Below are 23,670 nucleotides of genomic sequence, written 5' to 3'. Positions count from 1 at the left end.
AACCGGATCATAAAGTTCCTGTGATTTGATATGTAAAAAATATGGAACGAAATTGTATCTCTATTGTGATTGTACTCAATATAGAAATATATATGTATATGGACAAGGCGAAATTATAGGTGATTTTTTCTAATCACAAACTTTTGAAATGTGGTTAAATATAATATATGTTTGGAATCCAAATATCAACTAAATTCAGTTGGACAAGAGAAACATATTGGATCATGGATAAGCAATGCGTACGGTTGAAGTAAAGATTGTTCTGGAAGACTCATGAAAGAGGACTGCCGTCCATGAGTCCCCACCCCACTCAGGGGCAGGAGAGTGGTTCTGGGCTCATCAGATCATGCTGGAACAGAATCAAGCTCAAGGTCCCTCAAGGTTAGAAGGGAAGAGATGTGAGCAAGGGTCTGGTCCACCTGAGGACACTTAATAACAGCATGGATGGCTGGCCCCAGTGAAGACAGCTAGGGGCTGGGCATGGGGGCTGGGCAATGGACTCATCCCTAGAGAGAGAGAGAATCCAGCTGAGAACTAGGGTGGTTTTGGAAGCTGAGACACTTGGCTGGTTGTTGTGGAAAACTATGAACCATTTGGTGAGAGCTCCAACTGGATCTCCATCTGTAAAGTACACCGCTAGCCAGTGGGGTCTAGATCTCCATCTTGCCACCTACATATCTATAGGTACCAGGTTCCTGATCGGGCTGTGAAATCCTGGCAAAGGACCAGGAGAGCTAATTTCAAGATCAAGATCCAGGTCACATGATTGGGGTGAGTGTGTGGTGATCTTGAAACTCCAAGCAGGTGTGCTACTCTCGGTCCCAGTTTCCCCTTTAAACTACAATGAAGACGCTCTAGTAAGAGTTTACTAAGGTCTGAGTGTGATGCTTGTATATTTCTTTGCACCCCAGTAAACAGTTTACTTTTAAGTGGTAGCATACCTGGTTGACACATGGTCACTATGGGATCTGTTATGACATATTAGAATTTCTGCAGTTTGTCACATAGCAGTCCTGATCCCTTGCGACCTTTGTTTTGATGCTTGAGTATGATGTCGTATGTTACTGAGTTACCAAGGTTCTTTTTTTTTGATACCAGCTTTATTGAGACATAAAGCATGCACATGCCATATAATGCACCCATTTAAAGTGTGCAATTCAGCACATTGTATTAATAGAATATTCAAAGGGTTGTGCAGCCATCACCACAATTTTAGAACATTTTTATCAACCTAAAGAGAAATTCTGTACCCATTATCAATCACTCCACATTTCCCCCCAAACCCCTCCCCAGCCCTAGGCAACCACGAATCAACTTTCTACCTCTGTAGATTTGCCTGTTCTGGACATGTCATAGAAATGGATTCATTGACTATGTGGCGTTGTCGTGACTGGCTTCTTTCACATAACATGATGTTTTCAAGGTCCATCCATGTTGTAGCATGTACCAATACTTCATTCCTTTTTAAGGCTAAATAATATTCCACCGTATGGATAGAGCACATTTTTTATTTATTTATCCATTCACCAGTTGATGGACACTTGGGTTGCTTCCATTTTTTTGGCTATGGTGAACATTCATGTACAAGCTTTTGTGTGGACATACGTTTTTAATTCTCTTGAGTACATACCTAGGAGTGGGAGTGCTGGGTCATATGGTAAGTCTGTGTTTAACATTTTGAGGAACTGCCAAACTGTTTTCCAGAGTGGTTGCACCATATTACATTCCCACCAGCAATGTATGAGAGTACCAGTTTCTCCATATCCTCATGAACACTTGCTATTATCTCACTTTTTGACTATAGTCATCTTAGTGGGTGTGAAGTGGGATCTGTGGTTTTTATTAGCATTTCCCTAATAACTAATGATGTCCAGCATCTTTTCATGTGCTTGTTGGCCATTTGTATATATATAGTACTATCTTCTTTGGAGAAATGTCTATTCAGATCCTTTGCCCATTTTTTGATTTGGGTTATCTTTCTATTACTGATTTATAAGAGATGTTTATATGTTTTGGACACAAGTCTCTTATCAGATGTATGATTTGCAAATATTTTCTCACATTCTATATATAGACTGTCTTTTTACTTTCTTGATGGCATTATTTGTGACACAAAGGATTTTAATTTTGATGAAGTCAAATTTGTCTATTTTTTTCTTTTGTTGTTTTGGCTATTAGTGTTTTATCTAAGAAATCATTGCCTAATCTAAGGTCTTGAGATTTACACCTATGTTTCCTTCTAAATTTTATAGTTTTAGCCATTACATGTAGGTCTTTGATCATTTCAAGTTTGATTTTGTATGTGTGTGAAAATGAATTCCAACTTTGTTCTTTTGTATTTGGCTATTTAGTTGTCCCAACGCCCTTTGTTGAAAAGACTATTCTTTCCCCCATTGAATTGAATTAGCACCCTTGTCAAAAACCAATTGGCCATAGATGTATGGGTTTATTTCTGGATTCTGAATTCTGTTCCATTGAGCTATATGTCTATCCTTATGTTTGTTACACACTATTTTGATTACTATATTTTTGTGTAAACTTTTGAAATCGGGAAGTGTCAGTCCTCCAACTTTGTTCTTTTTCAAGATTGTTTTAGCAATTCTGGGTCCCCTGAATTTCCATATGGATTTTAGGATCAGCTTGTCAATTTCTACAATGAAATTGGGATTCTGATAGGGATTACATTGAATCCCTACCAATAGATCAACTTGAGGAATATTACCATCTTAACAATATTAAGTATTTTGATCCATGAACATGGGATGTCTTTCCATTTGTTTCCATCTTTAATATTTTCATCATGTTTTATATTTTTCAGCATACAGGCTTTGTACCACTTTTGTTAAATTTATTCCCATGTGTTTTATTCTTTTGATGATATTGTAAATGGAATCGTTTTCTTAATTTCATTACAGATTGTTCATTGCAAGTATATAGATATACAATTTTTATGTTGATCTTATAGCCTGCAACCTTTTTTAACGCATTTATTAGTTCTAATAGTTTTTTTAGTAGATTCCTTAGGATTTTCTATGTACAAGCTCATGTGGTCTCTGCAAATATGGTTTACTTCTCCTTTTCCAATCTGTATGCCTTTTGTTTCTTTTTCTTGTATGATTGCTCTGGCTAAAGCCTTCAGTACAATGTTGATTAGAAGTGGTGAAAGTGGATACCCTTGTCTTGTTCCTGATCTTAGGGGAAAAGCATCCAGTGTTTCACCATTAAGGGTGATGTTATTGTGGGTTTTTCATACATGCCCTTTGTCAGGTTGAGGAAGTTCCCTTCTATTCCAAGTTTGTGGAATGTCTTTATCATGAAAGGGTGTTGGATTTTATCAAATCCTTTTTCTGTGTATATTGACATGATCATATTGTTTTTGTTCTTTATTCTATTGATACGATATATGACATTAATTGATTTTCAGATGTTAAAACAACCTTTCATTCCTGGAATAATACCACTTGGTCATGGTGTATGATCCTTTTTATGTGTCGCCTGGATTTGATTTGCTAATATTTTTTGAGAATTTTTGCAACCATATTCATAAGAGATATTGATCTATAGTTTTATTGTGATGTTTTTGTCAGTTTTGATATCAGGGTAATACTGGCCACACAGAGTGAGTTGAGAAGTGTTACCTCCTATTCTATATATTGAAAGAGCTTGTGAAGAATTGGCATTAATTCTTTTTTTTTTTTCTTTTTGGACTGTGACTTGGGTGCGAACTGAGGTTGCTATGTCACAGTAATTCTTTAAGTGTTAGGTAGAATTCATCAATGAAGCCATCTGTGTCTGGGCTTTTCTTTGTAGGTACTTTTGATTACTAATTCAGTCTCTTTGTTTGTTATATTCTTATTTGGAGTTTATAGTTCTTCAGTGATTTTCAATAGTTTGTGTCTTTCTAGGAATTTAGGCATTTTATCTAAGTTGTCTAATTTATTGTCATACAGTTATTCATAGTGTACCTTCATAACTTTGTTTCTGTAAGGTTGATTATAATGTCCCCTCATTCACTTCTGATTTTAGTAATTGGAGTCTTCTGTCTTTTATTCTTGGTCAATCTAGCTAACCAAAGTTCTTTTGAATTCTCATTTGGCCCTCAGCCTCCTTCTGCCTGTGTTTGGGAGCCTTGGCCAACCTAAGAACATACATATATGTCTTTTATAGTCAAGGAAAGCAGTCTTCTCTACATTCCTGCATGTGGAGCTCTCAGCTTCAACCCCCAAAGCATTCTGTTCTCTCCCCTCAGCTAACTGAGGCAGATTCATTCTGAACCAGCCTCTTTATTAGCCAATGGCTATGGTACATAAGGCTATCACAATCCCACCCTCTCACTGTGGCAATTAAGCTGCTGCCTTTTTATTACACGGTCATCAGCGAAGTGTTGCTCATTTCTGACTAAATATGAGGGCCTAGGAAGAGCAAAAGAGCAGAAGAGCCCCAAGCAAGGCCTTGTGGGTGGGCCTGGGGCCTGGTCTTCATGAGCATTGCGCACACTGAATCTTGAATGGGGATAGAGGCAAGTTAGAAAAGCAGAGGCCTACTGCTGTTCCCACCATATGTCTCCTTGGTCACGGTGCCCAGGACTGTGCTGCCCTGGTTGGCAGGGACTCCACTGACAGGTGGTAAATCCAGGAAGTCAGGAAAAAGCATTTGTGGTTTTGGGCAAGCGCCAATTCTGACTGGTATTCGGGGGTGCCTGCGCGGTTGATTTTCTTTCCTCTTCTCTCTGCAAGCCCTAAGCCTGGCTGGGGTGCTAGGGTAGGAGCATTCATTAGTCCAGAAAATGTCTTCAAGCCAAATGTCCGCTTAAAGATTATTCCCAGACTAATAGGAAATCTGCATGTACAAGCAGGTCCCCATTTTAAAATGGAGCAAAACCCACCAACATTTCCCTGGTAAGGAAGTGGCAACAAATCAGCTCTTAGGGATGGGTGTGTGGTGAGCCTGAAACTCAGACCAAGTGTGACAGCCTCAGCCCCACCCTGGGCTGCTGTCTCGGGACCAAGAGGAAGAGGGAGCTGCCAGACTTGGCGATTTCTGTAAACAGTTCTTGAAAGAGAAACCACACACTTGTCTTTCTGCCAGCCCTCAGCTTGTCCCTGTAGCTGACAGGGCAGCTATTGTCTTTTCTCAGACACCCTGGGGCGGGGCTTCTTAACTTGAGCTCTGTGGACCTCCAAGTGGTGTGCGGAGAAATTCGGGGGGCGGGGAGGCTCTGTGAACTTAGAAGGGAAAATTATTTGATCTTTTCTCTACTAACCTCAAACAGAAATTTAACATTTCCTCGAATTTGGAATGTGGACAATAAACCGTAGTAGTATTAGCAGTATCTGTGACTTTATCACCAACAGAAATCACAAATATTTTCATATCACATTACAGTGGTTGTAAGTATCTAAAAAATCACTTATGCTCATCACCACTTCAGAATTTCTCATCTATAGACTTGCCACGAGATCTTATGATTTAATACATTAAGTAGTAATACAAATGGATTACAAAGTTTTGAAAATATTTTTCTAACTATTTCAATATGATGGGTTTCCTTTGTGATTCTACATATTGTATTTTATGCACATGAAAACATTATTCTGAGAAGGGGTCTAGAGCTTTCACCATACTGCCAGAGGTATCCATGCCCTAAAAAGGATTTAAGGCCCTACCCTGGGTCTTGGAGCTCACCTGCTCCCTGGGCCTCACTTCTGACGCACAGAATTTTGCCTGTCTTACTGAAGGGTTCAAAAGCACTTGCATGCTAGTGCTGTGACATCAGGCAGGTTAAACTTTCTGTGCCCAGTTTCTTAATATACAAAAGGGGAAATAATAACACTACCTACCTTTTAGGATGGTTGTGATGATTCAATGTGTTAAGAAATGTAAAGTATTTAGCGCCCAACATATAGTAAGTGCTAACAAGTAATTAGTTATTTTTATTGTTGTTGCTGGTTCGTATCAATGATCTTATCAATATATACTATTATTATCTTCATTTTTAGGAAAAGGAAACTGGGACTTAGGAGAAGTGAAATAACCAACTCAAGGGTACACAGCAAGGGAGTGGCAGAGCCAGGGTTCAAAGCCAGGTCTGTGTGACTTTCAAGGCCAGTGGAGGTCACTCTCCACCACGCCACTGAGAGGAGGTGATGGCCCCCAAAGAGAAGCGGGCCATCAACAGAGTGCCCAGCTGGGAAGGAACAACCAGCTCTGCAAGCTCCTGCTTTTGCTCTCCCGTTTGTCCCTACTGTCCACACCTCCAACTTCATCTGGGGCACTTCCAGCTCCACTTGCATACCATCAGCCCTCAGCCAGGTCTTCAGGGGCCGGTCCTCCTCCCAAGGCCACTTCCAATGCAGCCTTCGTCTGCAAAGGGGACAAGTCCATGCTCTCACACTGAACAGCAGCCTTGCAGCAACGAACTCACTGTGGAGTCATGGACCAGCCTCTGCTCCCAGGTGGAACTCAAGCCTCACAGACCATGGGGTCCAGGGGTAGGGGGCTGAGGGGGAACTCAGAAGGCAAGGGGCTTATCTGGGGAGTAGAGGCAGTTTCGTGGAGGAAGCGGTCTTGGAGCTGAGAAGATTGCCATCGGAGTGGGGTGGAGAGTTTTCATGAATCTTTAAGGCAGAGAGAATCGGGTGTGCAAAGGCCCAGAGGCCTGAAAGGGCCTGGTATGTGAGGAAAAGAAGGAAGGAATTCAGCATGTCTGGAGTCTGGACTGAATAGAAGAGAGAAGAAGGATGTTGCGGGCAGATGAGCCAGCACAGGTAGTTTATGAGCAGAGAGTGAAGAATGCCACAATCAGGGCCATAAGTCTTTCCAAGAGGAAGGAGGGCCAGCGAAAGGTTTTTGTTATAGCAGCAACAAGACCAGATCTGTGAGTTCAAAGGCCCATGGCCCCCAGCCCCAGGCATGTGGAAGGTGGGCTAATTAGGAGGGGTAGAGTCTAGAGGCTGAGTAGACCAGCAGTGGGGCTACTTCAGTCATCCATTTGGGAGGGGATCCTCTCGTCCTCCAAGCTTCATGCCACCTGCCGGTGCCCTTAGCAGGCTGCCTCTAGGTCTCCAGCCAGCACCCCATTTACTCACTCACTTCTTCATTTATGTATCAAACTAGGGCTGAGATCCGACTGCCTACCAAGTCATGTGCTGGGCCCCAGGGGCTCAACAGTGACTAGACAGATAAGGAAGCCATGGCCTGAGAGGGGATGGAAATTGCACAAGATCCCATATGGGTCAGTGGCGGGGCTGCATTGGAATGCAGGTCCCTTTTCCCTATCCCCAGAGTGCTTCCAGCTGCGGGGTTTGGGAAAGGCTGACCCTATTTTTCTTACTTTTCCCCACTTTCTCTGATTGGCCGTTACACAATATGGGCTCACCTATCCCTACCTGTGATGTCATATGAAATCCCGGGGGTGCTGGTGACCTTGTCTGACCCCCCCAAAACATAACAGGGAGCCCCATTGCTCACTGATGAAGCTCATGGCCCCATAACCTTGTCCCTTCCGGGAAGTGGCAGTCAGCTACATACTCAGCACTGCCACTCGCCCCGCCCGCCTTACTCAGGATGCCCTTCCCTGCAGGGCAGAACTGCCCCCCGCTGGTTCCCCAGAGCCTCTAGAGATAGCACACCTCATGCACACTTGGTTGCTTTGGCAAAGACCAAGTATCCAGTCAGGTCGAGGCTCGAGCTTGTCAGGGGCCTCTCCTGGGTGACAGCATGGTGTATTGGAGTTGAGAGAGTATGGATTTAGGAGTCACAAAGACCCAAAGACCCCCATGGAACCAAGTATCTCTAAGATTCATGTCCCTCCACTCTAAAGGGAGACACCGTTGCTTGCCTTGCTGAATTGTTGTGCCAGTGAGATGAGATGATGTCGGTGAAAATGCCTGGCACATGGTCAGAAACTGGCTGGTTTCCTCCCTCCCTCCCTTCCTCCCTCCCTTCCTCCCTCGCTCCCTTCCTCCCTTCCTTCCTCTTAAAGGGACAAAGCAAATGTGCCTCTGAAACTAGGGGTTGTTTTTCCACTGGAATCCTGCAAGCTGGGGAAGAGGGGAGGACAGGGCAGAACCCGGAGCCCAGCCTTACCTGTAAGACAGTAGAGCCAGTGGAGTGGGGACAGAGAGAGGGCTGTGTCCCCGGAGCTAATGGGCGGTGGAGGGGCTACAAAGGAGCCACTCACTGGCTGTCAACGTTGGGTCAGTGACTTCTCCTCTCTCAGCCTCAGTGTCCTCATCCTTAAGATGAGGGGGAGGACAGTGCCTGCCCCCCAGGAAGATTATCAGGATGAAATACGATAAGGGATGGAAGTGCCTGGAACAGCACTCACAACCAGTGAAGGCTCAGTGAGTGTTCCCACCCACTTCCCCAGGGAAAAAAATGTCCAATTCATGCTGGGAAACTTGGGCAAATCCCAGAATGGGATTCAGTGTCTCCTGCCCCCACAGTCTGTGAGGAGCAGTGAGATCTTGCTGGGCCTCTACACCGACTGCTCTGGGGATTTGTGTTTCAACAGCTTCCCCAGCTAGTTCGCTGGCGTCCCACAGCGCCACCTAGTGGCAAGAAGTGGAAGGGCCCTCCCCTGCACCCTGGCTGGCCTCCCTCCCTCCCTCCCTCCACTCAAAGCCCCACGTGCTGTTGGGGTGGAGGGGGCGCTGTCACGGGAAGGGAGGGAGAGCTGGGCCACCCACACTCCCAGTAGGTAGAGAACTCGTGCTGTTTTTCAAGATGCCCGGTGCTTCTACTTCCCTCCTAACAATTTCTGCCATCCCAAACGTAGGCAGGTCCCTTGAGCCTCGCTGGGCCTTAGTTTCCTCATCTGAGGGTTTCAAGACTTCAGGCTAGGGTTGCTTCAGGCAGGGGGCCTTGGAAGCACCTGATACCTATTGGCTACCTGTCTATGCTTGTTAAATGACCCAGAGAGACCCAATCTTTACACACCCTTTGTATTTTTATTGAGGAGAGAAAGCTTTAGCATACAGAGCAATTTCTTATTTTCACAACACAGTAATGCAACAATAACACAATAACACATTTATCTCAGATGAGTCCTCCGAGTCTCTGGGAGTCCTTGGGCTGCCTTCATGCCCCGCATGCATCCTCTCCCCCAACCCCTTTCAACCCAAGAAAAACGCCCAAAGCCCATAGTTCCTCTTGCAGCTCTTGTGGCTGTTACATCACAACAAATATTGAAGATCTGGGAAAGCGGGGAAGAGGGTCAAAGGGAAGCCCAAGCCCCTCCTGCCCCCAGAGGGTCGGAAACCAGCTCACTGCTCATCCACTCTGTCCCTGGTTGAGGCTCCGAGGGTTCAGGGTGAGAAGCACCATGGGAACAGGCGGGACCTGTGCTGAGGGCTCCCTGGAAGTAGGGGTGCAAGGCACCTGTCCTTCATACTCCTCCACAGGGACGTGGGACAGCAGGGACAGCGTGTCGGCCACCAGCAAACAGGGTCCACAGCCTCGAAGAATAGCAGTTCCCCTTCTGGAATGCTCTCCTGAGGAAATAAGCTGGAAAACAGACAAAAGTTTCTTTACAAGGTTATTTATTCCTGCCCTGGTGGGATGGGGAAAACCAGACAATTGAAATGTCCAATAAATTAGGAGAATGCTTGAATAAATTATTCAGTATGCATGACTGCACAGGTGGCAGCCATTTTAAATCCTGCTGATCCAGAGCAAAGCAGGATGATCTCAGCTTTGAGAAGACACAGCAAGAACACACTAGAAAGAAAGGCGGCAATGTGTTAATAGTGCTTGCGTCGTGTGGTGGGATTCTGAACATTTGGGTTTTTTTGTTGTTGTTGTTGTCCTTATAGTTTTCTCTATTTTCTCAATTTTCTGTAATGATTATGTATTACTTTTCTCTTTGGAAAGGGGGGACATTTTTAAAAGGTAGCAACAGGTTATAGGAACCCAACTCCACCGATCCCCGGCTTGAGAAACAAAAGTGATCAACGAAAGGGCGTCTTACCTCCCAATGACGAACAGAGACCTCACCAGAAACCAGTCGGAGGACTGGGTTTCTCTGCGACTCCTCTTCCTCCAGCTCCTTCCTCTTGCCGCCAGGACCAAATCCTAAGGCTGGGCTGAGGTTATCTGTCAGACTCCAATCAGGAACAGAGGTTTGACTGTTCCCTCCCTCTGGCCACAGACACTTTGGCTGCACTTGCCCAGCTGCAGGCACTGCGCAGAAAGTTCAGTGTCCCGGGCAGTTCGGGCTTTCCAGTTTGGCTGGCATTTTGTGGCCAGAGCTGACATAGTAAACGTGTATTTTTCACTGCAAAAGCAGTGTTTTCTGGACCCAAGGTGAGCAGCAGGTCTCTTTATAAGGGCACCTGGGTTTGTACCCAGAAGTCCTAGGAGTTCCTAGGAGGCAGTCACCCTCTTATGCCTCACTGTCTAATCAAAGCACAGCAGCAGGCCAGGGGTTGACCCCTATTCGAGAGACATGAAGGTGTCCCAGCTGCAAGGCTGCAGGGGCTGCAGTCTCTGTACAGCCAACCTTTCTCTCTCCTCTCCGAACTAAGGAATCCTTGAAGTCAAAGGGAGTTAAAGAGCAGGCCCCGGGCCCTCCCTCTCTTTGGCTGTCCCAGAAGGAAAGGCCAGTTAGGCCTCCTCTGTGACCTCAAGGATGGAAAGTCTCCTAGAAAGACCTTTGACTGGGGGCTGAAGTCCAAGGCCTGGCTGGGGGAGGAGACCACCATTCCTAAGGCAAGAGTCACTCCTTACAATGGCAAACTGAGTTGTTGCTGCTTCTTTCTCCTCCTCCTCTTCCTCCTCCCCCACCCCACAACTGCCTACCCTTTAGGCAACATCAAGGAAAGGTGGGCACTGTCCACCAGGGATGCCCAGGAGGGCAGCGTGGTAAGAGGAGAGGGCCCCAGATTTGGCAAGCTGGTTCAAGGGCCCTCAAGTGCCAGAAGCGGAACTAGCTTACACAGTCAGTCAAGGACAAATCTTAGTTGTTCATTTGACAAGTGGCTTTGCACACTCTCACTGGACTACATGTAGGGTCCTCTTCCAGGCCCTTCTGCTGGAGGCGTGACATGAAATGAGTGGAGGCTTCTAGGTACATTTCTTGATACCTGCTCGCTGTCGATTACATCTAGTAACTGGCCTCAGTGGCTTTAGGAGTTCAGTGTAGCCTGTCCTTTGGTCCCTGGGGCAGATCAGTGAGGCATTGGGTGAAGTCCTGGTGAGCCAGTCAGAGGATAAAACTGTAGAACACAGGGCAAATAAACGCAGGAGAGGTGAGGGTTAGGAACAACTAGAGGGGAAATACAAGAGGGCGACCAGTTCATTTATGGGAACAGGCCCAGAAACCTCTCTCCAGCTGTGGCGGGACTGAGCAGAGTACATGCCAGCAGGGCAGCTATTGCTCATCCCTCCTTTCCCAAGTGGCCCTGGTCAGGCACATGTCACTCTCTGGTCTTGCTTGCAAGACGGTCTGGAGTTCTGTAGGTCTTCTTCCGGTTCTGCAGGTCTAGAACTCCCTTAAGTGCTGGTCAGCAGGTGGGCAGGTGTGGCAGCAATAGCAGGGGTGGGGGACGCAGAAGAAGGGTGTGTTCCGGGTGGCCATGTCGCCCCGGCACTCACACGCGAATTCGGCCACGAGCAGCTCGGTGGCCCCCCTGTCTCGGAGTGAGGCGGAATAGCACTGGGGGGCGTCTTCGAATTTGGCGTTGCCCCAGGCGACCCGCGCGGCGAATCAGCGGTGGCGAGCTGTAGAATGGCGAATTGGTGCCTGGAAGGCCCTCCAGGAGTGGGACTCGATTCTGGTTCCTCCGTCTGCTGGGCTGTATTATGGGAGGCGATGCACCCAGGAAATTTTCGGCGTAGTTGCCACTTACGGGGCCAGAAGTCTGGGATGACGCGTGAGCAAAGGTCGGCTCCATCTCCATCAGGTCATCTAGGTCATCCTCTTGGGCCTCGTCCAGGGGCTCCTCCTCCTCCTCACCATAGGTCTCCGCCATCCCTGGCTCCTGCCCTGGCTGCTGCCCTGGCTCCTGCTCTGGTTTCTGGCCCCCATCCTCATCTTCATCTTCTTCCTCATCATTATTCTCTTCTTCATCTTGGTTCTTCGTCATCTCCTCCTCCTCCACTTTCTGTTTCATCTCCTCCTCTTCCTCCTCCTTACTCATGTCTTCCTCCTTCATCTCCTCCTCCTCCTCCTTCATCTCTTGCTGAAAAGCCCTCATGCGCCTCCGCTGGTCCTTGGGGTGAAGCCTGCGCCTGCGTGCCTCTTGGCCTTCATCCTCACTGTAGTACTCTTCCTCTTCACTTTCATCCTCATTAGGGCTCGGAGCAAAAGGGAAGAAGACATTGCGAACCCCAGGGAGCGGGATTGGCTTGGGGATGCGCACCTTTCGTTCTATCTCCACACATTCGAGAATCAGTTCATCCAGGTCAGCCATTTCAGTTGACCATAAGAGCTCCTTGCGGAAGAATTCCGACAGGCCTTTGAGGAATTGATTTTGGAGGCGGCAGTCATCCCAAGACAAGAATTGGGCCAGGAACTGAAAAGCATCTGCATAGCTGCCGAGGGTACAGTGTCCCTGCTTGAGCTTGCGGATGGCCTTTTTAGCCACACGTGGGGGGATGGGACCACAGAATTCCTTACGGATTTCATCCAGGAAGCGCGGGAAGTTGGCATGCAGGGGGCTTCCTTCCTGGGTGACCGAGATGGCCCAGTCCTTGGCTTGACCAGTGAAAAAGGAGATCAGAAAGGCCACCCGCTCGGCGCCCCCGGGGAAATGATCCTCATGGTCAGCTATGAAGGTCTCTAGCTGCATCAGGAATTCAGCCAGGTAGACTGGGTCACCTGAAAACGGCTCTATCTCAGGCCGCTCCAGCGGTGGCAGAGGGGCCTGCGGGGGCGGCTCCTTTGGCGCGGGCGGGGGCACCGCCGGTGGGGGAGGGATGGGCAGCAGAGGAGGGTCGGTGGGCCCATCCGGGGTGCTGCAGTCCTGGATCACGTTAATCAAAAGATCATCCGAGACATACTCGGGCTCCGTGCGCGGGGGAGGCCAGCACAAGAAGGGCAGCTCTCCCTCGGGAATGGCGTCGATCTCACTGAGCGGGAACTCAAAGTTCTCCTCGGCAAGGACGGGCACTATGGGCACTGGCCAGCGGATGTAGCTCGAGACATTGCCCCGCAAGGAATTAACCTCAGCCAGGGCTCTTCCGAGCTGGAGGCCCAAGTTGGCATTCTCCCCGCGCAGGGCATTTAATTCTTCCCGCAGGGCTACGTTGGCCATGCGGAGGCTATTGAGGTTTCCTGCCGCCTCGGACATCTTGACCAGCTCAGGGGCCCTGGGCCTCGGGGCGGAGGACCGGGAGCTAGGGCGGCGGGAGGAGGCCGAAACGCGGCGGCGGCGGGCGCGGGAGAGGCCGGGCCACACCCACCGGGGCGAGCACGGGGGGCGGCGCTGGGGACAGAGGGCCGAGCGGCGCGGCCCGGGGCGCGTTACCTCGTCGCGGGGCCGGAGAGGGCGGGCGGCGGCGCGGGGCCGGGAGGCGCCGGGCGGAGGGTGCGGGCGACTCGGGCGCGGCGGCCGGGCGGCTGGGCCGGGCCGGGCTGGGCGGACGAGGCGGTGAGGCGGTCGGACCCGGAGGGAGCCGACTGCGGCAGGCTCTGTCGAGGAAAAGTCTTGCGGCCGGCGCTTCCCCGCCTTTTAAGCGCAGCCTCGTCTCCCCCCGCCCGCGGGGCGGGTCTCGGGGAACCGCGGGCGCCCACTGGCCGCGGCGCGCCGCCCCCTCGGCGGCGCCTCTCACTGACTCTCTCCTTCCCTAGCTGCAGCTAACTCGGGTCGGGAAAATGCGACAGCGACTGCCCACTCGAGGTCGTCATGGCGACAGCCAGTGAACGTGTTCCTCTCCCCGGGCAGGCCCCCGAGTGTAGAGGAGCTGCTTCGCGAGGCGCAGCTCAATCTCCAGAGCCTGTTGCAAGGTACCGAGAGGGAGGGGGGCTGCGGCCGGAGCCCAGAGGCGACATGCGCAGCGGCAGGAGGGAGGCAGAGAAGAAAGAGGACAGGGGCCAGCAAGAGAAAAAGAGCAGTTTAAAACCTATCAACAGACAGAGCACACAGTTCCCATCTTTCGCCTTTCACACTAATGATTCTAAAAGAGTCTGTTTCCAGCGCCCCCCGCCCTTTTTCAGCTCAGTAGTCCATGGGGAAAACAAGGACAAGCCAGTCACAGAGAGCCGGGTGGGAAACTCCCACATTCCCTCCAGCCCTCCTCTTGCCACATCGCCCATGCCTCTGGAATGCGGCACCAGAAGACAAAGGGGCCATCTGCATGGCCTCCCACTCTGGGCTTCACTCACTCTGCTCTTACGGTAACCTTGTCCACATGCCTCCCGGGTCGCCACTGCCTCACCAAAGTAAGCCCAATACGCAGCACCCGGAGGTCACCTGTTCTGCCCTCCTAACCACACTGAGCTCGACGTGAAGAATCACATCTCTTACTACCCTTAGGTTTCCAGAAGCACTTGGCACAGGGCTGGATCCCCCAAGAGGTGCTCAGTGGATGTTAGATGTGAAGAGAGGGCTTGTGAGCTCTCGTTTACCTACCAACAAAGGCTAACTCTAACAGAGAATAGAAAACTGCCGATGGGCCACCAACTGGACTACAGCCATAACCCCCACCTCCCTGCCAGGGCAGTGGTGACCTTAGAGAAGCGAGATGCCAAGGGACAGCATGAGCCTTGTGTTCACATAACAGAGGAGCTGCCATGCAGAAAAAAGGAGTCGGTCTGTTTCGTGTTGCTGCCCCAGCAGAATTAGGACCAGTGGGTGGAAACCCGGAGGGAGGCAGATTTCACCTCCAGATAAGGAAGAACTTTTCTGACACACCTGACAGCCCCCACTGTCCCTAGAAGGGATGAGCTGCCTCGGGAGGGAGGGAGCTCCCCTTCCCTGCGGCCGTGCGCGCTGGGCATGCAGAAGCACCTGGAAGGGCTGCCCAGGAGGGACTCTGGGCAGAATGGGGTGTTGGGCCGGAGAACCCTGAGAGCAACCCTGACTTTCTATGATTGTAAGAGAGTCTTTGTTCAAATGTACGTAGAGCGTGGACATTTGTTTTGTACTCTCACTTTCTTTGTTTATTCATCGAATTCATCCCTTCAGTCAAACCCATTCAAATCTTACGCATCCTTCTTATCACCCGACGATGCGTCGGAACTTCTCCCTCTTCTATGCTGCTACCTCCTCCTTCCCTCTCCTTCACCTTTGTCCTCCTAGACCTGCCTTACCCACAGTGGGACTAAGGTATAGGGAACCAGGCCTGCAAAGGCTCAAGTTAGAGTTCTTGGCATCCAAGAGGGAACTCCAGACTGGACTTCGCAGTGCGATCTCCTCTTGCTTCACACAGCTCATTCCCTTGGTAGGCTTGCAGAAAACCTGAAGAGCTGCAGGGCTTCAAAGAGAGGACCTTGCAGTCTAAAGTATCAAAAGGTATCTGCATCCCGAGTCTCTTCTCCAGGTTGAGCACTTAGGGTGGGGGCCATTGAGATAAGGACTTGGTCCCCAAACCAGCACAGCTTGAATTTATTCACTTTCTCTTCTCTTCGGCCCTCACAGTCCTGGGAAGCAGACACTTTTCCATTTCTGAATCCATTGGCTCAGACTCTGGGAAATAACCTATTGTAAGAATGCAAGTCAGGCCTGGCGGCTAGAGCAGGAGCCCCGGCTCATGGTCCTTCCCAAGCCCAGTGCTCAGCCGTAGCCCCCTAGAGTGTGTCTCCACTCTGCTATTTTTCAGAAGAATATGAGGAACAGTACTCGGAGGCCAGACTTCTGGGGCAGACCTTCCGCTCTTCTGATGAGGCCCCTGAGCCCACCCCCAGCCCAAGGCCCCAGTCTGCCAGGCGTCTGGAGTTTGTATTGATGGTGAGTTGCTTCTTGCCCCTCCTGGGAGAGCCAGCATGCACCCAGTGACAGGAGACCTCAAGCCGCTTACATTACCCACTGGAAGCTGCTGCTCACCTCTGCTCACCAGCAGAGCTACCCGAGGCCCCACCGGGATGAGCCCTGCACGTCAGGTGCCTGGCCTGGCAGCCTGTCCGCCTGTCCACGCTCCCCTGCCTCCCAGACGAAGCCTCCAACCACCCTGTCTAAACAGCCGTCCTGCGGGCACTGGCTCATCGCCAGGCAGGAGCACACCCTTTCCATCACCTTCTTTCCCAACAGCCTACAAAACGGCAGCTGAGCGAGGATGAGACCACCACCCAGGGTGTGAGGGCCCCCGAGGCCTTGCCGGGCCTGCCTACCACAGCCGACAAGCAAACTGCCTGGAATAGCCCCTTCCCTCTGCCCATCCTAGAGGAGAAGCGGTGGCCTCAGCCTTGCTCCACGCACTCTGACATTGTGCCCATCAACGTCTCTGGTAGAGTTGCTTAGCACCACCTCTGTGCGCTTCCCTCCACGGCACCACAGACCATCCTCTCCGGTGCACTGGGTGCTGGGGGAGGGAGGGAGACTTTCTTTGCTACTGGCTCGCCCTGCGCTGTCGCGGTCATGGCTCTCGCCAGGGAACGGAGGTGCGCAGAAGAGGGGGCTCTGGCTGCTCTTTCTTCGCTCCCTACTGGCACTGCCACACTAACTGAGCCCATTCGATAGCAAACAAAATTTTCTTAACTGAAAGCTCCAAAAGTTTACGAACTTGTGTGCTCTTCAGAGGATATGTGGAAACTTAAAGTTTGTGAGTGAGTTCTGTTTGGGTCAGAAAAAGACAACTTCTTGTGCCCGAAGCCGGATTTGGAGTACACCAATAGGAGCCGGGGGCGGGGCAGAGGGGTTCAGAGTGCTGGTGGTAAAAGGGAGGGTCACAGCCAGGCACAGGCCAGAGGCCTTGTGACACTTGCACTAGACACTGGTCTTCTAGCGAGGTGGGCCTCCTCAACTTGTTTGGCACGTTTTTCAAGAATAGAAGTAGTAGAAAGGTACTAAGGCCAAAGAGACCAAAAGGGGACCCAGTACGACCTTGGAAGTGGGGAAAATGATGTGCACAGCCCAGCTGGCTGTGGCTCTGGGGCATGTGGCACACTATACCGTGCCCGTTGCTAGTTCATGCTCCACACACCACAGGCTGTGAGGGGAAGAGGAGGGCCAGTCATTTTCAGAAGGAGATAGGACCAGTGACCTGCTGAAACTAAGACCTCGGTAACCCAAAGGGACCAGAGGGACCATTCGAGCTAGCACCAGCCCATGCTATGCTGGAAAATGTTAAGACGATGAGGACAGCTCTGGCCACATGTGGCAATGTTCCCTGATATGGGGTCATCCAGTGCCACTGGCGTCATCTCAGGAAATCAGAGACAGGAAACAGAGCCCACGGCTTAGGGAGATGTACCGAGAGGAGTAAGGGCTGATAAGGAGAGACTCATAAAGTGACGTTGGGTGCTGTCTTTCGAAATGTCTCTCTTACTCTCAAGGAGGCTATCCCTGAGTTTTGCCCACAGAGCCTCTTGCTGGCATGTGTGTGTACATTTGTGGCCACGTGGCCGAGGGGAAGGGTCTGGTTAGCCAGTTGCTGAATGAGAGACAGGGAGGGGAACTGCATGCCTTGCCCCATGGGCCTGTGTCACCCTGACTGCCCTAGTCATTTCTCTTTAAGAGAAATAGAGCTCACTCACCACGCCGTAGCCAACTTTGGTATAATGTAACCAGGTGGCTGTAGGCACCTGGATGGTGGAGCACAGTGGGGCAACTTCTTGGAGACAGGGGCTTCTCCTGGCCCACATAAAGGCTCTCTCTGAGAAAAGATCACAGTCAAGCAACATCCAGTCTCAGCCCATGGCTCCTCGCTGATGGCTCTCACCCCTGGCTCTCGCCCGTGGCTGTACATCTGAATAATCACCTGAGAGCTTCTAGAAAATGCTGCTACCTGGACCCTACTCCCAGAGATTTAAGTGTTCTGGGGTGGGGTCCAGGTATTGGAGTTTCAGAAGCTTCCCAGTTTATTTCACTATGTAGCCAGTGTTGAAAACCACTTCCCCAGTCCGCCTAGGACTTGCAGGCGACCCGGATGCAGCCTGTGGAAGCCAGCATGTGTGCCAGGGCCAAATGGGGAGGGATGGAGAAGACGCGCCGCCTGCCTCGGACACTGTTCATGCTCATCGCTACTGCCATCATCCCTTCTCTCTACCTCAGGCCAACTTCCACTGTGCTTTAAACAGAAACCGGGATGCACCCAAGTGTCTTTATTTTGGCTACAGGGCAGCAGTTTGATAAACATGCAAGTTTGCGACACTCGTTGTTTAACACAGAGACAGCCGTGAACCCTAAGTCCACCCTGAGGCGGAGGCGGACCATTATTGGATTCTCTAACTTTTCCCAGCGAGACCAAGGTGACCCCACCACAGCTGATCCCCCAGACCCCTCCCCTTGCCCACTCCCACCATCCTGCCACCCAGGTGGTACCGTGGTGATGGGGAACAGGAATAATTCGGGGGATGGGTGGGGGGCTGTGGATGTCCTGAAAAAGCCAATGTGGTGATTGAGAATAGCCAAGGGCCTATTGTCAAGGCAGCAGCTCATCATGGAGAGCAGGTCTCCGGGGCTAATAAATTCATTACATTATTTTTCCCATCATAAGTGTAATATAACCAGATGTGCCGAATTTAGGCAAATAGATAAGGGGGGAGGAATCATTGCTAAAACCATCATGTTAACAGAAGCATTGCTACCATTAAATGAACGCCGTCCAAAGAGCACAGAGCGGGGAGATATCAGAGGATGTGAGTCCCGGCCTCTCTGCTTACTAACCATGAGGCCTTGACCAAGTTGCATAACCTCTCTGAGTCTCAGCTTCTTCGCCTGTAAATTGGGGATAATAATATCGATCCAGTAGAGTTACTGTGAGGATTACAGTTATTTTAAGTAATTTGCCTACCATGTGCCTGGTACATAGCCGGTGTTCAACAAATGGTGACTGTTATTATAAACGATCATAGCAGTAGTAGTAGTAATAATAATGACATAGCAGTAATAGTTGTTTGCATATATGAGAAAACCTTTGGGGATTTGGAACATCTGAATGGTTTCCTCACATCTGTAGGTTCTCCTAAGTCTCTTATGTTGCAAAGACTAAAATTGAAAGGTGCCAGAAATGCAACCAGACTCTTAACTTTCCAGCTCGGGCAAACTCCAGAGTCACTGCTGGAGCTGAAAGTCACACAGTGCTGTCCTTAGTTCGGAAGCCTCTGCTCTCATCTCCGGATGGATGAACGCTGAGGTCTGTGATGGTTTCGTGAGGCTGGGGTGAAAGCATGGGAAAAACCCAAGGTAGTCCCACGTGACACTTCAGCTCTAAAAGGAATGATCAAAGCTGGAAAGCCTTTGGCAGCCATCTGGACAACTCAAGGGCACCCTATCACTCACTGTGGGGTGATGGGAAAGGACCCAACTTCCCTCATCCATGGAAAGGAAGAACCAAGGAATTCTGACCAAGCTGTTGACAGATGCTTCTTGGCAAAAAGTTGGTGCTCCTGTCTCAAAACAGCTGATGGGGAATCCCTTGCTGCACCGCTAACATTCTGTGTTTACTTCCTCCAGGTCACAGCAACAGCCCAGTAGGCAGTGTGGCCCACTCTACCACCTCCGACATCAGGCCCAGTCACTCAGTTCTGGAAGGTGTTCATGGAAGAGTTGCGGTTGGTCAGGAAGCTCGGTTCCCAAGCGTCACATCGCCAATACTGAGAAATCCTTCGAGTGAGCCGGAAGAACCTCCTCAGGCACGGAGCGGCCCAAACCCTCCTGGTATGGAGAGCGTGGGAATGGTGTACAGCGTCCCTAATCCTTGCAATGGACCCACAGAATCGACGTTCTCCACTTCCTGGAAGGGAGATGCTTTTACCTACATGACTCCATGTGCCACCAGCCAGAGAAATCAAGTCAATGAAAATGGAAAACATCCTTCCTCTGGGAATTCTTGGGTCTCTCTGAACACACTCCCACCTCTGGTTCCTAAGGAGGCTGCTACCCTCTTTGTCGCTCGTGATATCCCAGCAGGATGCAGTGGGTTAACTGGCCACTCTGAGCACCCTACTCAACGAAGGCAAGTACCGGAAAGACCCTCCAAGATTGGCCCTCTGACCGGTGCTACCTCAAAGCTGGAGACAGGCCCAGGCGGAGCCAGCAGATTCCGGGAACGGTCACTGTCTGTGCCCACAGACTCGGGCACCACAGATGTGGACTATGACAAGGAGCAGAAGGCCAGTGAGGCCTGTGCCATACCTTATGCCAGTACAAGTTCTGAGGGCAGCAACAGTGCTGACAACATTGCCTCCCTCAGTGCCCAACAGGAGGCCCAGCACAGAAGGCAGAGGTCCAAGAGTATCTCACTCAGGAAGGCCAAAAAGAAGCCTTCCCCGCCAACGCGCAGTGTCTCACTGGTCAAAGATGAGCCAGTCCTCTTGCCAGAAGGGGGATCTGCGCTACCCAAGGACCAGAGGCCCAGGAGCCTTTGCCTCTCCTTGGAATACCAAGGACATCACTCATCCCACCCAGATGCTCAGGGTCACCCAGCTGTGCCAACCCTCAAAGATCCAGAAGGTACACAATTTTCCCACCACTGGTATCTTACTGACTGGAAGTCTGGTGACACCTACCAATCCTTGTCCAGCTCCAGCACTGCCACTGGCACCACGGTCATTGAGTGCACCCAAGTTCAGGGCAGCTCAGAGTCTCTGGCCTCACCTTCCACCTCCAGAGCCACTACACCTTCCCAACTCTCCATCGAGGTGGAAGCCAGGGAGGTATCCTCCCCAGGAAGGCCCACTGGACTGATGTCACCCTCCAGTGGCTACTCCAGCCAGTCGGAGACACCAACACCCACTGTCTCCATGTCCTTGACCCTTAGCCACTTTCCTCCTCCAAGCAGCAGCGTCCGGGTACGTCCAGTGGTACCAGAGAGGAAGTCGTCACTACCCCCAACATCACCAATGGAGAAAATTCCCAAGTCTCGGCTATCATTTGACCTACCATTGACCACTTCAACCAACCTGGATCTGTCAGGGATGAGTATCTCCATCCGAAGCAAAACCAAGGTGAGCAGGCATCACTCAGATACAAATTTCGGGGCCAAGCTGGCCCAGAAAACTAGTCCCAACCAGCCAATCATGCCCATGGTTACTCAGTCTGACCTACGTTCTGTTCGCCTGAGGTCAGTCAGCAAGTCTGAGCCGGAAGATGACATTGAGAGCCCTGACTATACTGAGGAACCCAGAGCAGAAGAAGTCTTCACCTTGCCAGAGAGAAAGATGAAACCTCCCATAGCTGAGAAGCCTCCGCTGGCCCGAAGACCTCCGAGCTTGATCCACAAGCCACCATCTGTCCCCGAGGAGTACCCACTCACTTCGCCTACCTTGACTATAACCCCCAAGAGCTCAATTCAACACGTGAGACCACTCTCTCAAGACAGCTACACGGTGGTGCGGAAACCAAAGAGCTCCAGCTTCCCCAATGGCAGAAGCCCAGGCGAGTCGACAGCACCCTCGTCTGTTGTTTTCATGCCTTTTGCCAGTTCCTCTGGTGCTTTCTTCTCAGGAACCCAGCAGCTTCCCCAGGGAAGTATGGAGGACGAGGGCCCCAAGGTGAGAGCCCTGCCTGAAAGAATTAGCCTCCAGAGCCAAGAAGAAGCTGAGAAAAAGAAAGGCAAGATTCCACCTCCTGTGCCAAAAAAGCCCAGCGTGTTATACCTGCCTCTTACCTCCCCCACAGCCCAAATGGAGGCCTACGTGGCAGAACCAAGGCTGCCCCTCAGCCCCATCATCACCCTGGAGGAAGACGCCAAGTGTCCCAGCGCCAGGGATGGTGAAAGGGCGACTTCACCTCCACAGGCTGACAGTGAAAAGGAGGCAAGCCCTCTGGGTTAGTAAACTGTCCCCTGGATTTTTTTCAATCACAGAAGAGACAGGGGTGAGAATGGAGTGGCCGAGACAGAAGCAGGTGCCCCAGAATACTTATCCTGATCCCAGGAGGACCAAGTCAGTAGGGGGCACCTCTTGAGGGTTGGAGTCCATATGGGAACCATGGGTCGCCTTATTCCCCATGGGATCAGGACTGACCTGGGGCAGATCTCCAAGGTCCAGTTTGGGCCAGTCCACCCTCAAACCCCTAGTGCTGAGTTAATGAAATCGAACTAGGTCGTAGCACCCTAGGACTTCAGGATCCCATCTGCCTAGCCAGGTGCGCCTCCCGGGGCCCAGGGACTACTTCTCCACCTCCCTGTACAGTACTTTTCATTAGCTGCACTGAATTTAGTTTCCTGGGGACTCAGTGTCCCCTAGACTGAGTTCTAGTGCGGCAGGAGGCTTGGGGGTTTCAGAAACAATGCGATATGTTACCACATATTCCATTGTGGAAGGGAGCTCACTTTCTTGGGTGGTTTGAGGCTAGCTCTTCCAGGAACCAAAAAACCAGGCTAGTTAATGTTTCTCATCCTTTCTTTTTCTGTCTCTTTTTGTTTTAATTGTGGTAAAATACACATAATATAACTTTTACCATCTTAACCATTTTTAAGTGTGCAGATCATTTGTGTTAAGTACGTTCACATAGTTGAGTAGTTGAGCAACCAACCTCCAGAACTCCTTTCATCTTGCAAAACTGAAACTCTATACCCAGTAAACAACAACTCCCCTTTCCCCCTCCCCGCAGATTCCTCCCTGGCAGCCACCATTCTACTTTCTGGCTCTATGAATTTGACTACTCTAGATACCTCATTTAAGTGGAATTATATAGTGTTTGTTTTTTTGTGACCGGCTTATTTCACTTAGCTTAATGTTCTCAAGGTTCATCCATGTTTCTCATCCTTCTTTGAACCCATAATACCAAACATCAAAATCTCGTGGCCTTCTATAAGCTGATTTGAACTTTTGGCATAAGTCGATCATTGTGACTAACACAAGCAAATCAAAGCCACAGGTAATTTTAGCATATGCTTCCTCAGACGCCACAGGCTCTCCTGAGATTCAGATAGGTCCCAGTCGCACCCACTGGGTGAGAGTCATTACTTTAGATCTCTTTGAGCTCCTTGATTTTTAAAAATGATGCACCATATTTAAAGTAAGAGAATGCTTGGGCTGCCTGTTGCAATGACAGAGGCATGAGAGAACAGGGACCCAGGCCCATCTTCACCGCTCACTCCACCTTGGGCAAATCATTAAACTTCTGAACTTCATGTTCCTCCTCTGCAAAATGGAGACATTAAAAATCTCCACCCTGCTGCCCATCCAGAGTTGCTTTGAACATCAAATGAAATAACGTATGAGAATGTGCTTTTTCCTATCTTTTGTGGTCAAAGTCATTCCTTCTGGTTCTCATGCCTAGGGAGTTCTGTGGAACCAAGTACCGAAGAAAAAAGTTTAATCAGTGATAAAACAGCTGAATGGATTGTGGAGGATGATGATGACGTGTTTGTGGCTTCACGCACGACTGAAGATTTATTTACTGTGATACACAGGTCTGGACCATTTTCATTCATTCTAATTGCAATTGCCTTCCCTTTTCCTACTTAAAGAAAAACTCCTACCTCTAAGCAGCCATTAGAATTGCAACTGGAGGCCGGGTGTGGTGGCTCACACCTGTAATCCTAGCACTCTGGGAGGCTGAGGCGGTTGGATCGTTTGAGCTCAGGAGTTCGAGACCAGCCTGAGAAAGAGCAAGACCC

At 50.1% G+C, this 23,670-nt stretch overlaps 2 protein-coding genes across 2 annotated transcripts in view; one reads left to right on the top strand and one right to left on the bottom strand.

Annotated features, from left to right (window-relative positions):
• NHSL2 (NHS-like 2) overlaps window positions 1-23,670 on the top strand; it is a 235,070-nt gene that overhangs the window by 209,516 nt on the left and 1,884 nt on the right. The window contains exons 2-7 of the mRNA XM_012643846.1: window positions 13,793-13,948; window positions 15,763-15,890; window positions 16,191-16,386; window positions 18,218-18,349; window positions 19,557-21,872; window positions 23,331-23,463. Of these exons, the coding sequence (XP_012499300.1) occupies window positions 13,793-13,948; window positions 15,763-15,890; window positions 16,191-16,386; window positions 18,218-18,349; window positions 19,557-21,872; window positions 23,331-23,463 (3,061 nt within the window). The remainder of the gene's footprint in view (window positions 1-13,792; window positions 13,949-15,762; window positions 15,891-16,190; window positions 16,387-18,217; window positions 18,350-19,556; window positions 21,873-23,330; window positions 23,464-23,670) is intronic.
• On the bottom strand, window positions 8,932-13,453 carry RGAG4 (retrotransposon gag domain containing 4). Its single transcript, XM_012643856.1, has 2 exons — window positions 9,971-13,453; window positions 8,932-9,507 (listed from the first exon to the last, which is right to left on the bottom strand). The coding sequence occupies exon 1, from the start codon at window positions 13,290-13,292 to the stop codon at window positions 11,592-11,594; it is 1,701 nt and encodes a 566-aa protein (XP_012499310.1). The 5' UTR covers window positions 13,293-13,453; the 3' UTR covers window positions 8,932-9,507; window positions 9,971-11,591.

This window comes from Propithecus coquereli, unplaced genomic scaffold (assembly GCF_000956105.1).
Source record: "Propithecus coquereli isolate 6110/MARCELLA unplaced genomic scaffold, Pcoq_1.0 Scaffold101, whole genome shotgun sequence".
Lineage (NCBI taxonomy): Eukaryota > Metazoa > Chordata > Mammalia > Primates > Indriidae > Propithecus > Propithecus coquereli.
This window is presented reverse-complemented; position numbering and strand designations above follow the sequence as displayed.

Bases quoted from the DNA above. Each gene is read 5' to 3' on its own strand.
- RGAG4 (XM_012643856.1), bottom strand. From the start codon at position 13,292: ATGTCCGAGGCGGCAGGAAACCTCAATAGCCTCCGCATGGCCAACGTA.